The 16,937-nt window shown below is 47.7% G+C and overlaps 1 protein-coding gene across 3 annotated transcripts in view; it reads left to right on the top strand.

Annotated features, from left to right (window-relative positions):
- Positions 1-14,944: 14,944 nt before the first annotated feature.
- LOC134935990 (uncharacterized) overlaps positions 14,945-16,937 on the top strand; it is a 104,908-nt gene continuing 102,915 nt past the window's right edge. For all 3 annotated transcript variants that reach the window (XM_063930861.1, XM_063930860.1, XM_063930859.1), the window contains exon 1: positions 14,945-15,093. In XM_063930861.1, the coding sequence (XP_063786931.1) occupies positions 15,054-15,093 (40 nt within the window). In that variant the 5' untranslated portion in view covers positions 14,945-15,053. The remainder of the gene's footprint in view (positions 15,094-16,937) is intronic.

Raw genomic sequence — 16,937 nt, 5'->3', positions numbered from 1 at the left:
TGGACGTGAAGAGCATGCGCCTTCCACCATTTGCACACCCCCTGCAAGTGCTGGAAGGAGCACCCACAGTCCAGTTCCTGATAGTCAGATTGAAGATGTCAGTGTTGAAGTACACCAGGATGATGAGGATATGGGTGTTGCTGGCGCTGGGGAGGAAATTTACCAGGAGGATTCTGATGGTGAGGTGGTTTGTTTAAGTCAGGCACCCGGGGAGACACCTGTTGTCCGTGGGAGGAATAGGGCCATTGACATGCCTGGTGAAAATACCAAAAAAATCAGCTCTTCGGTGTGGAAGTATTTCAACAGAAATGCGGACAACATTTGTCAAGCCGTGTGTTGCCTTTGTCAAGCTGTAATAAGTAGGGGTAAGGACGTTAACCACCACGGAACATCCTCCCTTATACGTCACCTGCAGCGCATTCATCATAAGTCAGTGACAAGTTCAAAAACTTTGGGCGACAGCGGAAGCAGTCCACTGACCAGTAAATCCCTTCCTCTTGTAACCAAGCTCATGCAAACCACCCCACCAACTCCCTCAGTGTCAATTTCCTCCTTCCCCAGGAATGCCAATAGTCTTGCAGGCCATGTCACTGCCACTGGCAATTCTGACGAGTCCTCTCCTGCCTGGGATTCCTCCGATGCATCCTTGCGTGTAACGCCTACTGCTGCTGGCGCTGCTGTTGTTGCTGCTGGGAGTCGATGGTCATCCCAGAGGGGAAGTCGTACTCGTAAGACCACTTTTACTACTTCCACCAAGCAATTGACTGTCCAACAGTCCTTTGCGAGGAAGATGAAATATCACAGCAGTCATCCTGCTGCAAAGCGGATAACTGAGGCCTTGGCATCCTGGGCGGTGAGAAACGTGGTTCCGGTATACATCATTACTGCAGAGGCAACTATAGACTTGTTGGAGGTACTGTGTCCCCGGTACCAAATACCATCTAGGTTCCATTTCTCTAGGCAGGCGATACCGAAAATGTACACAGACCTCAGAAAAAGACTCACCAGTGTCCTAAAAAATGCAGTTGTACCCAATGTCCACTTAACCACGGACATGTGGACAAGTGGAGCAGGGCAGGCTCAGGACTATATGACTGTGACAGCCCACTGGGTAGATGTATGGACTCCCGCCGCAAGAACAGCAGCAGCGGCACCAGTAGCAGCATGTCTCAAACGCCAACTCTTTCCTAGGCAGGCTACGCTTTGTATCACCGCTTTCCAGAACACGCACACAGCTAAAAACCTCTTACGGCAACTGAGGAAGATCATCGCAGAATGGCTTACCCCAATTGGACTCTCCTGTGGATTTGTGGCATCGGACAACGCCAGCAATATTGTGTGTGCATTAAATATGGGCAAATTCCAGCACGTCCCATGTTTTGCACATACCTTGAATTTGGTGGTCCAGAATTATTTAAAAAACGACAGGGGCGTGCAAGAGATGCTGTCGGTGGCCAGAAGAATTGCGGGACACTTTCGGCGTACAGGCACCACGTACAGAAGACTGGAGCACCACCAAAAACGCCTGAACCTGCCCTGCCATCATCTGAAGCAAGAAGTGGTAACGAGGTGGAATTCAACCCTCTATATGCTTCAGAGGTTGGAGGAGCAGCAAAAGGCCATTCAAGCCTATACAACTGAGCACGATATAGGAGGTGGAATGCACCTGTCTCAAGCGCAGTGGAGAATGATTTCAACGTTGTGCAAGGTTCTGCAACCTTTTGAACTTGCCACACGTGAAGTCAGTTCAGACACTGCCAGCCTGAGTCAGGTCATTCCCCTCATCAGGCTTTTGCAGAAGAAGCTGGAGACATTGAAGGAGGAGCTAACACAGAGCGATTCCGCTAGGCATGTGGGACTTGTGGATGGAGCCCTTAATTCGCTTAACAAGGATTCACGGGTGGTCAATCTGTTGAAATCAGAGCACTACATTTTGTCCACCGTGCTCGATCCTAGATTTAAAACCTACCTTGGATCTCTCTTTCCGGCAGACACAAGTCTGCTGGGGTTCAAAGAACTGCTGGTGACAAAATTGTCAAGTCAAGCGGAACGCGACCTGTCAACATCTCCTCCTTCACATTCTCCCGCAACTGTGGGTGCGAGGAAAAGGCTCAGAATTCCGAGCCCACCCGCTGGCGGTGATGCAGGGCAGTCTGGAGCGACTGCTGATGCTGACATCTGGTCCGGACTGAAGGACCTGCCAACGATTACGGACATGTCGTCTACTGTCACTGCATATGATTCTCTCACCATTGAAAGAATGGTGGAGGATTATATGAGTGACCGCATCCAAGTAGGCACGTCACACAGTCCGTACTTATACTGGCAGGAAAAAGAGGCAATTTGGAGGCCCTTGCACAAACTGGCTTTATTCTACCTAAGTTGCCCTCCCACAAGTGTGTACTCCAAAAGAGTGTTTAGTGCCGCCGCTCACCTTGTCAGCAATCGGCGTACGAGGTTACATCCAGAAAATGTGGAGAAGATGATGTTCATTAAAATGAATTATAATCAATTCCTCCGTGGAGACATTGACCAGCAGCAATTGCCTCCACAAAGTACACAGGGAGCTGAGATGGTGGATTCCAGTGGGGACGAATTGATAATCTGTGAGGAGGGGGATGTACACGGTGATATATCGGAGGATGATGATGAGGTGGACATCTTGCCTCTGTAGAGCCAGTTTGTGCAAGGAGAGATTAATTGCTTCTTTTTTGGTGGGGGTCCAAACCAACCCGTCATTTCAGTCACAGTCGTGTGGCAGACCCTGTCACTGAAATGATGGGTTGGTTAAAGTGTGCATGTCCTGTTTATACAACATAAGGGTGGGTGGGAGGGCCCAAGGACAATTCCATCTTGCACCTCTTTTTTCTTTCATTTTTCTTTGCGTCATGTGCTGTTTGGGGGGTGTTTTTTGGAAGGGCCATCCTGCGTGACACTGCAGTGCCACTCCGAGATGGGCCAGGTGTTTGTGTCGGCCACTAGGGTCGCTTAGCTTACTCACACAGCTACCTCATTGCGCCTCTTTTTTTTCTTTGCGTCATGTGCTGTTTGGGGAGTGTTTTTTGGAAGGGCCATCCTGCGTGACACTGCAGTGCCACTCCTAGATGGGCCAGGTGTTTGTGTCGGCCACTAGGGTCGCTTAGCTTACTCACACAGCTACCTCATTGCGCCTCTTTTTTTTCTTCTTTGCGTCATGTGCTGCTGTTTGGGGAGTGTTTTTTGGAAGGGCCATCCTGCGTGACACTGCAGTGCCACTCCTAGATGGGCCAGGTGTTTGTGTCGGCCACTAGGGTCGCTTAGCTTACTCACACAGCTACCTCATTGCGCCTCTTTTTTTCTTTGCGTCATGTGCTGTTTGGGGAGTGTTCTTTGGAAGGGCCATCCTGCGTGACACTGCAGTGCCACTCCTAGATGGGCCAGGTGTTTGTGTCGGCCACTAGGTTTGCTTAGCTTACTCACACAGCTACCTCATTGCGCCTCTTTTTTTTCTTCTTTGCGTCATGTGCTGCTGTTTGGGGAGTGTTTTTTGGAAGGGCCATCCTGCGTGACACTGCAGTGCCACTCCTAGATGGGCCAGGTGTTTGTGTCGGCCACTAGGGTCGCTTAGCTTACTCACACAGCTACCTCATTGCGCCTCTTTTTTTCTTTGCGTCATGTGCTGTTTGGGGAGTGTTTTTTGGAAGGGCCATCCTGCGTGACACTGCAGTGCCACTCCTAGATGGGCCAGGTGTTTGTGTCGGCCACTAGGGTCGCTTAGCTTACTCACACAGCTACCTCATTGCGCCTCTTTTTTTCTTTGCGTCATGTGCTGTTTGGGGAGTGTTTTTTGGAAGGGCCATCCTGCGTGGCACTGCAGTGCCACTCCTAGATGGGCCAGGTGTTTGTGTCGGCCACTAGGGTCGCTTAGCTTACTCACACAGCTACCTCATTGCGCCTCTTTTTTTCTTTGCGTCATGTGCTGTTTGGGGAGTGTTTTTTGGAAGGGCCATCCTGCGTGACACTGCAGTGCCACTCCTAGATGGGCCAGGTGTTTGTGTCGGCCACTTGGGTCGCTTAGCTTAGCCATCCAGCGACCTCGGTGCAAATTTTAGGACTAAAAATAATATTGTGAGGTGTGAGGTGTTCAGAATAGACTGAAAATGAGTGGAAATTATGGTTATTGAGGTTAATAATACTTTGGGATCAAAATGAACCCCAAATTCTATGATTTAAGCTGTTTTTTAGGTTTTTTTTAAAAAAAACACCCGAATCCAAAACACACCCGAATCCGACAAAAAAAATTCGGTGAGGTTTTGCCAAAACGCGTTCGAACCCAAAACACGGCCGCGGAACCGAACCCAAAACCAAAACACAAAACCAGAAAAATTTCCGGTGCTCATCACTAGTCTGAACTCCAGGCAGTGAAGCCAGTTCTTTCTGGAAGAAAATCGACAGAGCCGAAATCTGGACCTTAATGGAACCCAATTTTAGGCCCATAGTCACTCCTGACTGTAGGAAGTGCAGAAAACGACCCAGCTGAAATTTCTCTGTTGGGGTCTTCCTGGCCTCACACCACGCAACATATTTTCGCCAAATACGGTGATAATGGTTTGCGGTTACTTCTTTCCTGGCTTTTATCAGCGTAGGAATGACTTCTTCCGGAATGCCCTTTTGCTTTAGGATCCGGAATTCAACCGCCATGCCGTCCAACGCAGCCGCGGTAAGTCTTGGAACAGACAGGGCCCCTGCTGTAGCAGATCCTGTCTGAGCGGTAGAGGCCATGGGTCCTCTGATATTATTTCTTGAAGTTCTGGGTACCAAGTTCTTCTTGGCCCATCCGGAACCACGAGTATCGTTCTTACTCCTCGTATTCTTATTATTCTCAGTACCTTTGGTATGAGAGGCAGAGGAGGGAATACATAAACCGACTGGTACACCCACGGTGTCACTAGAGCAGTGATTTTCAACCTTTTTTTAGTCACGGCACACCGAATAATATTTTAAAATTCCCAGGGCACACCATCAGTTCCCCACAGAAAAAAAACAAAAAACACACATTGGCCCTCAGAGTAAAGAAAAATCCACACATACATTGGCCTACACAGTTGCTCCCCACATAAATCATGTTGCTCACACATAAATCAATCACATTTCTCCCCACATAAATCGTATTGCTCCCCACATTAATTATTCACATTGTTCCCCCCATAAATCCATATAAATCCTTATTCTCCCCACATAAATCTTATTGTTCCCCACAGGAGAAATAAAATAACAAATATTAGCCCCTACCGGTCAGCTGTCCTCCTCCCTGTCCCTCGGTTGCGGGCGTTCATAGTGGAGTGCTGCAAATACTGAGCAGGGGGCGGTTGGGCAGGTGTGGATGTGGGTTGGCAAGGAAAGCTGTGTATGCAGGCGGGAACTGGAAGATGTGTAAGCAGGCAAGTGGGCTGGCTGGGTGGTAGACGCGGCAGCAGTGACCTATGATATCACACCGCCGCGTCTTCAAGTCAAAGGTCACGGCCGGAGCATGACTGATCCTCTAAAAAGAGCCCGGGCCAACAGTTCACTCTGAAGGTGCAGGACACTGCTATGGCTCCGCGGCACACCGTGCAACTGGTCGCGGCACACTAGTGTGCCACGGCACACTGGTTGAAAAAGCCTGCACTAGAGCGTCCACAGCTATTGCCTGAGGGTCCCTTGACCTGGCGCAATATCTAGTTTTTTGTTTAGGCGGGACGCCATCATGTCCACCTGTGGCCTTTCCCAACGGTTTACCAACAGTTGGAAGACTTCTGGATGAAGTCCCCACTCTCCCGGGTGTCGGTCGTGTCTGCTGAGGAAGTCTGCTTCCCAGTTGTCCACTCCTGGAATGAACACTGCTGACAGTGCTAAGACGTGATTTTCCGCCCATCGGAGAATCCTTGTGGCTTCTGCCATCGCCATCCTGCTTCTTGTGCCGCCCTGTCGGTTTACATGGGCGACTGCCGTGATGTTGTCTGATTGGATCAGTACCGGCTGGTTTTGAAGCAGAGGCCTTGCCAGACTTAGGGCATTGTAAATGGCCCTCAGTTCCAGAATATTTATGTGTAGGGACGACTCCTGACTTGACCAAAGTCCTTGGAAATTTCTTCCCTGTGTGACTGCCCCCCAGCCTCGAAGGCTGGCATCCGTGGTTACCAGGACCCAGTCCTGTATGCCGAATCTGCGGCCCTCTTGAAGATGAGCACTCTGCAGCCACCACAGTAGAGATACCCTGGTCCTTGGAGACAGGGTTATCAGCCGATGCATCTGAAGATGCGATTCCGACCACTTGTCCAAGAGGTCCCACTGAAAGGTTCTTGCATGGAACCTGCCGAATGGAATTTTGCTTCGCAAGAAGCTACCATTTTTCCCAGGACTCGTGTGCAGTGATGCACCGATACCTGTTTTGGTTTCAGGAGGTCTCTGACTAGAGATGACAGCTCCTTGGCTTTCTCCTGCGGGAGAAACACTTTTTTTCTGTTCTGTGTCCAGAACCATCCCCAGGAACAGCAGGCGTGTGGTAGGAACCAGCTGTGACTTTGGAATGTATAGAATCCATCCGTGCTGTTGTAGCACTTCCCGAGATAGTGCTACTCCGACCAACAACTGTTCCATGGACCTCGCCTTTATAAGGAGCTCGTCCAAGTACGGGATAATTAAAAACTCCCTTTTTTCGAAGGAGTATCATCATTTCTGCCATTACCTTGGTAAAGACCCTCGGTGCCGTGGACAGTCCAAACGGCAGTGTTTGGAATTGGTAATGGCAATCCTGTACCACAAATCTGAGGTACTCCTGGTGAGGATGGTAAATGGGGACATGTAGGTAAGCATCCTTGATGTCCAGGGATACCATGTAATCCCCCTCCTCCAGGCTTGCAATAACCGCCCTGAGCGATTCCATCTTGAACTTGAATTTTTTTATGTATGTGTTCAAGGACTTCAAATTTAAAATGGGTCTCACCGAACCGTCCAGTTTCGGTACCACAAACAGTGTGGAATATAGTAACCCCGTCCTTGTTGAAGTAGGGGCACCTTGACTATCACCTGCTGGGAATACAGCTTGTGAATTGCCTCTAGCACAGCCTCCCTGCCTGAGGGAGTTGTCGGCAAGGCAGATTTGAGGAAACGGCGGGGGGGAGACGCCTCGAATTCCAGCCTGTACCCCTGAGATACTACTTGAAGGATCCAGGGATCCACCTGTGAGCGAGCCCACTGATCGCTGAAATTTTTGAGGCGCCCCCCACCGTACCTGGCTACGCCTGTGGAGCCCCCGCGTCATGCGGTGGACTCAGAGGATACGGGGGAAGAATTTTGATTCTGGGAACTGGCTGACTGGTGCAGCTTTTTCCCTCTTCCCTCGTCTCTGTGCAGAAAGGAAGCGCCTTTGACCCGCTTGCTTTTCTGAAGCCGAAAGGACTGTACCTGATAATACAGTGCTTTCTTAGGCTGTGAGGAAACCTGAGGTAAAAAATTTTCTTCCCAGCTGTTGCTGTGGATACGAGGTCCCAGAGACCATCCCCAAACAATTCCTCACCCTTATAAGGCTCTATGTGCCTTTTAAAGTCAGCATCACCTGTCCAGTGTCGGGTCTAATACCCTCCTGACAGAATGGCCATTGCATTAATTCTGGATGCCAGCCGGCAAAATATCCCTCTGTGCATCCCTCATATATAAGACGACGACTTATGTTCGCAAAATAGTATCCCTGTTTGACAGGGTTACAGACCACGCTGCAGCAGCACTATCTGCAGGTCTCAGTCTAGTACCTGAGTGTGTAAATACAGACTTCAGGATAGCCTCCTGCTTTTTATCTGCAGGTACCTTCAAAGTGGCCGTATCCTAAGACGGCAGTGCCACCTTTTTTGACAAACGCGTGAGCGCCTTATCCACCCTAGGGGATATCTCCCAGCGTAACTTATCCTCTGGCGGGAAAAGGTACGCCATCAGTAACTTTTTAGAAATTACCAGTTTCTTATCGGGGGAACCCACGCTTTTTCACACTTCATTCACTCATTTGATGGGGGAACAAAACACTGCCTGCTTTTTCTCCCCAAACATAAAACCCTTTTTTTTAGTGGTACTTGGGTTAATGTCAGAAATGTGTAACACATTTTTTATTGCCGGAATCATGTAACGGATGTTCCTAGTGGATTGTGTATATGTCTCAACCTCGTCGACACTGGAGTCAGACTCCGTGTCGACATCTGTGTCTGCCATCTGAGGGAGCGGGCGTTTTTGAGCCCCCGATGGCCATTGAGACGCCTGGGCAGGCGCGGGCTGAGAAGCCGGCTGTCCCATAGCCGTTACGTCATCCAGCCTTTTATGTAAGGAGTTGACACTGTCGGTTAATACCTTCCACCTATCCATCCACTCTGGTGTCGGCCCACAGGGGGCGACATCCCATTTATCGGCATCTGCTCCGCCTCCACATAAGCCTCCTCATCAAACATGTCGACACAGCCGTACCGACACACCGCACACACACAGGGAATGCTCTGACTGAGGACAGGACCCCACACAGCCCTCTGGGGAGACAGAGAGAGAGTATGCCAGCACACACCAGATCGCTATATAATGTAGGGATAAACACTATCACTGAGTGAATTTTCCCCAATAGCTGCTTGTATAAACAATATTGCGCCTAAATTTAGTGCCCCCCCTCTCTTTTTAACCCTTTGAGCCTGAAAACTACAGGGGAGAGCCTGGGGAGCTGTCTTCCAGCTACACTGTGAAGAGAAAATGGCGCAAGTGTGCCGAGGGAGATAGCTCTGCCCCTTTTTCGCAGACTTTTCTCCCGCTTTTTTATGGATTCTGGCAGGGGTAATTATCACATATATAGCCTCTGGGGCTATATATTGTGATTATTTTGCCAGCCAAGGTGTTTTTATTGCTGCTCAGGGCGCCCCCCCTCAGCGCCCTGCACCCTCAGTGACCGGAGTGTGAAGTGTGTATGAGGAGCAATGGCGCACAGCTGCAGTGCTGTGCGCTACCTTGGTGAAGACTGAAGTCTTCTGCCGCCGATTTTCCGGACCATCTTCATGCTTCTGGCTCTGTAAGGGGGACGGCGGCGCGGCTCCGGGAACGAACACTAAGGACGGGTCCTGCGGTCGATCCCTCTGGAGCTAATGGTGTCCAGTAGCCTAAGAAGCCCAAGCTAGCTGCAAGCAGGTAGGTTCGCTTCTTCTCCCCTTAGTCCCTCGTTGCAGTGAGCCTGTTGCCAGCAGGTCTCACTGTAAAATAAAAAACCTAACATATACTTTCTTTCTAGGAGCTCAGGAGAGCCCCTAGTGTGCATCCAGCTCGGCCGGGCACAGAAATCTAACTGAGGTCTGGAGGAGGGGCATAGAGGGAGGAGCCAGTGCACACCAGATAGTACCTAATCTTTCTTTTAGAGTGCCCAGTCTCCTGCGGAGCTTGTCTATTCCCCATGGTCCTTACGGAGTTCCCAGCATCCACTAGGACGTCAGAGAAATATATATATATATATATATATATATATGTATGTAATGTGTGCAGTGTGTGTATGTAGTGTAGCAGTACAGTGTATGTATGTATGTATCTATCTATGTATATACAAAACACGGTGAATCCTGCACTCACATCGCATATTAGCAACAGTGGGGTGCTCCTAGTGGAAATCTCCCTAAAAGGGTGAGGCCACAATATTTAGAAAACAGTCCATCAATGTGGAGGTGCACTCATCCAATAAATAGGTTTTCAGGCTGCTTCACTTTTTCACAGTGATTTTATTGTAGTCGATATCAGGCTTATTTCAGTCGACGTTTCGATCCTTCAACTAGGATCTTTATCAAGACAAGCTTCAATATACAATAGTTTGAAAGCATCACATATACTGTATAATCAAAAGAATCAATTGGTCGTATTCAGACAATAACGGGGCTGTGTAGCTCAGAGGACAACAATCAGACGACAATACCAGAAAATTACCTATTCCTCAATCATGGGCCAACCCAGACAACCATAGTAGTTACCAGAGAATCTGTACTCCCTCAATGCTTCTACAGCCACACAACATTCTATCTATGTATATATATATATATATATATATATATAATGTGTGCAGTGTGTGTATGTAGTGTAGCAGTGCAGTGTACGTATGTATGTATATATATATATATATGTAATGTGTGCAGTGTGTGTATGTAGTGTAGCAGTACAGTGTATGTATGTATCTATGTATATATATATATATATATATATATATATATATATATAATGTGTGCAGTGTATGTATGTAGTGTAGCAGTGCAGTGTACGTATGTATGTGTGTATATATATATATATATATATATATATATATATATATATATAATATGCAATGTGTGCAGTGTATGTATGTAGTGTAGCAGTGCAGTGTACGTATGTGTATGTATATATATATAGATATATATATGTAATGTGTGCAGTGTATGTATGTAGTGTAGCAATACAGTGTATGTATGTATGTATGTATGTATCTATGTATGTATGTATATATATATATATATATATATATAATGTGTGCAGTGTGTGTATGTAGTGTAGCAGTACAGTGTATGTATGTATATATATATATATATATATATATATATATATATATGTAATGTGTGCAGTGTATGTATGGTGTGTAGTAATGCAGTGTATGGGTGGGCAGGAGGAATGGGAGCAGAATCTGGGCAGTGTGTACAGTAGAAGGGGGATATTATCCCCTGTACCGCAGGCCGAATGGAGCTGGAGACAAAGGTGCAGTCGGGCCGGGTGGAGGCCGCTCCGGGGAGAGAGTCACCGTGCTGCTTCCCTGTCCGCGCGCTTTGCAGCTCCTCCATGCGGTCTCCGTGTGGCTGGCTCTGGCCTGTGCACGACGATATGAGGCGGCCTCTCTCCGCCTGAGCCTGGGAGTCACCGCCGGCCGGGGAGGGAGAGCTGGAGCCAGGGAGAGAGGGCGAGGGGAGAGAGGAGGAGGCGGGAGACAGAATGGTCATACATACAGCGGAGGTGCTGACTGACTGAGGGGCGTCGTCCTCCTCCTCCTCCTATTGGCCTAGCTCGGTGACTCTGTGATTGTGACCCCACCCAGCGTTAGCCACACAGTCACAGAGTGACAGATCTGGGCAGTTATATAGGAGACAGTACTGTGCAGCAGTACTTACTTTGGGAGGATAGCCGCATTGGGCATTTTCTCTTCCTAAGAGGAGCATCCTCCTCCTCCTCACAGCACACGAGGGGGGGGGGGTAAGCGGGGGAAGAGAGCGAGCAGGCGTGCACGTGGCATGATGTCATTGCATCACACCGCACACACACAGCTTTTAAGCCCACTGGGGACTGGGAGGCAGAGCAGTCGGCTGGAATGTGTAAGAGGGTGTAGGAGGAGCCGCCCACTGAATCACAATGAACCACCGGCTGTGGGCGGCGATGATTCCGGGCGCATGGTGTGTGCATTAGGGTGTGCCTGGGCACGCCCTGTGTGCACGCCTATGATTACATATCTTTTTGTATTGCAAACAACATTCAAAATAACGTACAATTAATAGCCTTAATCAGAAGATATGTACAAATTGTAAGTGAGAAACATATGCACAGGTGTATTTGCAGATTAAATGATTGCAATTTAAGAAATCACTTCTTATGGTTCAGCCCAGCCAGTATCCTGAACCAGTCAACAGTAGTACATTTCGGAGGTACACTTCCGGTAATACTCTCATGGAGGAGTTTAATTTTTATATTTCATGTATTTAGAGTTCTATATAGGCAACATACACATAGTAACAATTCACTTGTCTTTCAGAGAAAGAAAAAGACACAATTGTGAAACAATAAAAGTTAACATAGATTGTGTCCAATTGAATGTACGCTCTTGCATCAATAAGGATTAATCAATCTGCATTGTCCGTTTTTAGTAAATACACAGTGATTATACCAGAGCAGTGCATGCATATAGAATACTCGGTTCTAGATAACTAATTGTGTCAGCTGCATAAGTCTCCACTGAGAATAAGAGGTATAGAATCAGTCCAGTGACCCTGGGACTTTTATTGCCGTCTCATGTGTTGAAATCAACAGGGAATGAGTGGTGAGAGAGTCTCTCCAGGCTGAGGCTGATGACATAAAGTAGCAGCGCTTCTACTGTTGCGGGCAGTGGGAGCAGTCAGACCCCTGTTATCGTGATTGCAAAGAGTCCCATTCGCACATGCCCAAATGAGAGAGCGCTGAAAGAGATGGAGAATACCTGTTAGGTGTAGAGGAGCTGTGGAAAATGCTGGATGAATCCAGTGTATGCTGCAGAACGTGGCAATGCTCTCACTATGCCCAGTACCAGAACTTGTGTGCGCACCACAGGATTTCCAGAAGTGTGATGTACGTTTCACCCCGTCCAAGGGAGTGAAACGTATGCACAGTAGGCCTTGTATACATATAAGTTCTCTTTGATAACTGTAATACTGGTGCAGGAACAATTCTTTTCCACTCTCTCATTCTCAGACTATGGGACAGATTCTTAGTCACATGCAAAATGGCTGTAGTTGCAGAAAGCAGCAGAAGTCTGATATGCTAATGAAAATGTATGTAGGGATAATACAGGGCTTTGTGCACCTGCAGATGTGACCTCATTCACCTAGCCTCAATACGCTATGCGGTGTGAGCCACCAGACCCCATTGGACTTCTGTTAGTGCATATTTTTCACCTGAAATGCAACTAAGTCCCGCATTTATCAAGCCTTGGAGAGTGAGGAATATGACGGCGATAAAGTACCAACCAATCAGCCTCTAACTGTCATTTTTCAAACACAGCCTGTGACATGGAAGTTAGGAGCTTATTGGTTGGTACTTTATCATCATGCTATGTATCACTCGCCAAGGCTTGATAAATGCGGGCCTTAGTTGCATTGTTATGCAACCAGAATGCCCCAGGACATTGCACTGATTCATTTGATATACAACACTTGTGTGATTTGCACAATGGCACTTATCGTGCAAAAAAAATTATGGTTGCTGCATCATAACACTTTGTATAAAGATTTAAACTCAGTCACACACAGATGTACAAGTGTATCACATTCTCCTGGCATGTCCTAGCCACATTATATTGTGACTAGGGTGGCCAATCTTAGGATCGGGATACGCGGGATCCCGGGATTTGGGCACAAAATTGCTGGCATTTGAATCCCGGGATTGGAGCTTCCAATCCGGGGATTTTGGGATTGAACTGCGCGTGTGGAGTTTCTTCTTTCTGCTGAGCAAAGCTAAGCACCAGAGCACTCTGCTTAAATGCTACCCAGCTGTGCGCGGCGCCGCATGACATCAGAGGTCACGCTGTGCAGCGCAGCCCCTCTCTGGCCTACCCCTTCTGCCGTGCCCACCATCAATCTTAGGTGGGCTGCTCACTCAGTCAGCACATCAGTGAGTGGCAGAGGGGCATGGCTGGGCTGAGCTGGCTGTCACTAAGGTTGTGTGCCGTGCAGCTGACCCATGGCCAGAGAGGAGAAGGCTCATCAGTACTGGGCTGGCCAGCTCTGGGTGTCGGGCTATAGATTGGATGGAATTGGGACTCTGAGGGAAGGGAGGAGGAGGGAGCCCTGCTGTTGCCTGCAGTGCCAGACCAATGCCCAGCCCCATGCCAGGTGAGACAGCGCCTGCTGCCTGGGCCCTGCTTGCACCACACTGTGGGCACCCCCTGTTGCTGCCCTTTTGGAGAGAGAAGAGAACTGTTGCTGGAGTATGACTGGAAGAGAGTCAGTGAAGTTATTTTATTCCTGGGGTGTGGGCAGGGCAGCCACAAGGGGGGGGGACTGTGGGGACTGGTGTCCCGGGCCTGTACAGAGAGGGGGGCTCAACCCTGGCTCCTCCTACCAATACCTGGAGAGCTGCAACAGTCTGTGAATCAACAGCAGTCTGATGCACAAGGAGGACTTTTTTGAAAACAAGACGCACTCTGTAAACCATTCCTGTAGGTCCGCAACACATCACCTATATGTAACGTCACAATGTATGACATCACATAGGGGTGGAGCATTGTGGCAGAATTTTTTTGGGGGGAGGGAGGGCCCTGTCTATTTTGTCAGTCCCGGGCCCCATAATTTTTGATGGCAGCCTGGGTGTGGGGTGGGGCTGGGCTATGAGTATGTATATTTTATTTGATCATTCCTGTGTGTAGGGGGAGCTGGGGCAGTACAAAATAAATAATATTTTCATTGACCAACTCAATCCCGGGGTTCCCGGGAATCCAGGGATTGAGCAGTTTTCAATTACAAATCCCAAGATTGAAAAAACGGCTCGGGATTGGTTCCCCTAATTGTGACTAAGACTTATTTTCAGGCAAAAAAAGATGTCCGGGATTAGCAGTGCAGAATTGCAGGGTTCCCGGTGCTCCGAGAAGGGCTGTTTACGGCGCTTTCTAGGTGTATAAAAGAACAAACTTAGCATTTTTGTCTTGGAAGAAAAAACGTGTAGAAACGCTTTTTTAAGCTAATTGCAAAAACAAATTAAGATGAAACATTTTTGCTGATGATATTCTGTGCAAAAATAACTTCATACACCGCAGTCGTTTGCAGATGCCATCGTTTATAGAATGACATAAGGCGAGAAAAGCAATACAGTATATTACAAAGAACACGTCTACTGTCTACTGCAACAGTCATCACGATGATGCTATTTTATCAATTATGGTTTCAGAAAAACCTTCAGGGTGGCACAAGGAAGGTAAATGCATAATATAAACAGCAATGTCCCCTATTTATGCGCATTTTCTATTCTCTTGCTATTAACAGAGTATTTATGGAGTTGTGGAATATTTTTTTCATGTTTTATAAATAAAGTGGTTGCAGGGAGGAAAAGGGAACTGTGTCATTTTCTAAGATGATTTTATGATTAGACACAGAGTTTCATATCTTGAAATAATGCCTTCTTATTTCATCCCTTTCTGTGTTTCCTCGTCCGGAAATATAAACACAGCGTTTACTGAGCAGAGACCCTAATTAGACTACATATGGTAATTGCAATAAATCACCATCATTAGTGTTAGTGTCAGACTGCATTGCACTCAGTGAGGTATCACTATGTCTTGTTTGCTGATTCTGGTCATGGTGACTCTATGGGGTATGTACAGTATATACTAGTTATTTACTTCTCTCTCCTACTCAGTATGTAAAATGGATTTTAATTTAATGTATAGATCTCATTACAATCAACTACGTTATATCTTAAGGACTCTGCAATCTCCCCATTTTGTGTTCTCTTCTAGGGGTGGACTATTCCACCCTGGGTAATCCTACGCAGTGCGCCTAAGATGGCTGCCGCACCTGGTGCCTTGTGATGGTGGAATACACAACCCCTGGAGGTTATTACTCAAAATGCCTACACCAATCATGCATTATTCTTTCTGTGTCTTTATCTGTGTGGTTTATCTTTTGATGTAATACTTAATTCTTCTGTATTATGTGCATTGTGTGAGTTCTAGTTGGCGCCGCGGATGGCTGCCTCGGTGCTGCTCTGCCAAGCAGCCTTTGTGTTTAGTCTTAAATGTATAATATGTCTACTGTACAGTTGCATATGTGCAGTATGAACTCATATGTGTAATGTTTGTAATGTATGCTACGTTTTTTTCCTCCATGTTGCTGCTTGGCGATGCATTGTACCACAAAGAATTCCTAGTGTACGTGAGTACACCTGGCCAATAAAGCTGATTCTGATTCTGATACATATATAGCTAAAATAATGTTATTACTGTTTGTTAAACTGTCCTAAATAAGTATCATGCTATCTGTATTATTAATGCAGTATACGGGAGTATATATGAGGGTAATTCAGACCTGATAGCTAGCAAGAGATTTTTGCACTGCTGCAATCAGATAGTCACCACCTACAGGGAGAGTGTATTTTCGCTGTGCAAGTGTGTGAACGCATGTGTAGCAGAGATGTACAAACAGATCTTGTGCAGTCTCTGCGCAGCCCAGGACTTACTCAGCCGCTGCGATCACTTCAGCCTGTCCGGGACCGGAATTGACGTCAGACACCCGCCCTGCAAACGCCTGGACACGCCCGCGTTTTTCCAACCGCTCCCTGAAAACGGTCAGTTGCCACCCACAAACGCCCTCTTTCTGTCAATCTCCTTGAGTTCGCCCGTGCGAATGGATTCTTCGCACAAAGCCATCGCTGAGCGGCAATCTGCTTTGTACCCATGCGACGCACCTGCGCATTGCCGTGCATACAGAGCCGTCTTAACAGCAGTGTAGGCCCCTGGGCACAGCAATGCACTGGGCCCCCTACTCATCCTCCAGTGGTAGGGGTGGGGGAGCTATCAGCAGCAGCTTTGATGTCCTGCGGGCGGTAGGGGGTGTTCTATCTTCCGCTCAGCATGTAGGACCTGGAGCAGTAATTTCTCTAATTACTCCTTTACTGCACAGATGGGGCTAAACTGTAGAAGGGGGCATTTGGCTGAATGAAGAAGCCCTGGTACATGACTTCCAGGGTGATAGGGGGTGTTTAATACGTAGGGGAGGGGTGGATAGTGGAGTGGGCTTAATATTTATCATTTTCCGGTGGGAGGTCAGCTTGCTTGACTGCAGATATCTCAAGTTCCTGAAAATATATTTCTTAGCTTTGAATGGGATAAAAAAACAAGAGAGGCCCACCTTTCAGATGGTTCTGGGGACTTGGGGATCAGAGTTCAGGAGCCAGAGCAATCCACCAACGAATATATAAAACTGCATACCAGGCGTGTGGAGCAGGGACCAGCTGCTTGAAGGCTAATATCTCTGGTTCTGGACATAGTAGAGACAAGCTGCCAGTGTCCACCAAAAGGGGAGAGCCACAGCTTTTGTTTTATACCCTCAGAAATACTCTAAGGCAGACAGAACCCGAGATATCAGGCTGGGAAGAGCAATTAATAGGCTTGGATGGGGACCACTGCTTTCAAGTCGGATATCTCCGGTTCCCCAGGG

This window comes from Pseudophryne corroboree, chromosome 6 (genome assembly GCF_028390025.1).
Source record: "Pseudophryne corroboree isolate aPseCor3 chromosome 6, aPseCor3.hap2, whole genome shotgun sequence".
Classification (NCBI taxonomy): Eukaryota; Metazoa; Chordata; class Amphibia; order Anura; family Myobatrachidae; genus Pseudophryne; species Pseudophryne corroboree.
Note: the sequence above shows the minus strand (reverse complement) of the source record. Positions and strands in the feature narration are given on the sequence as shown.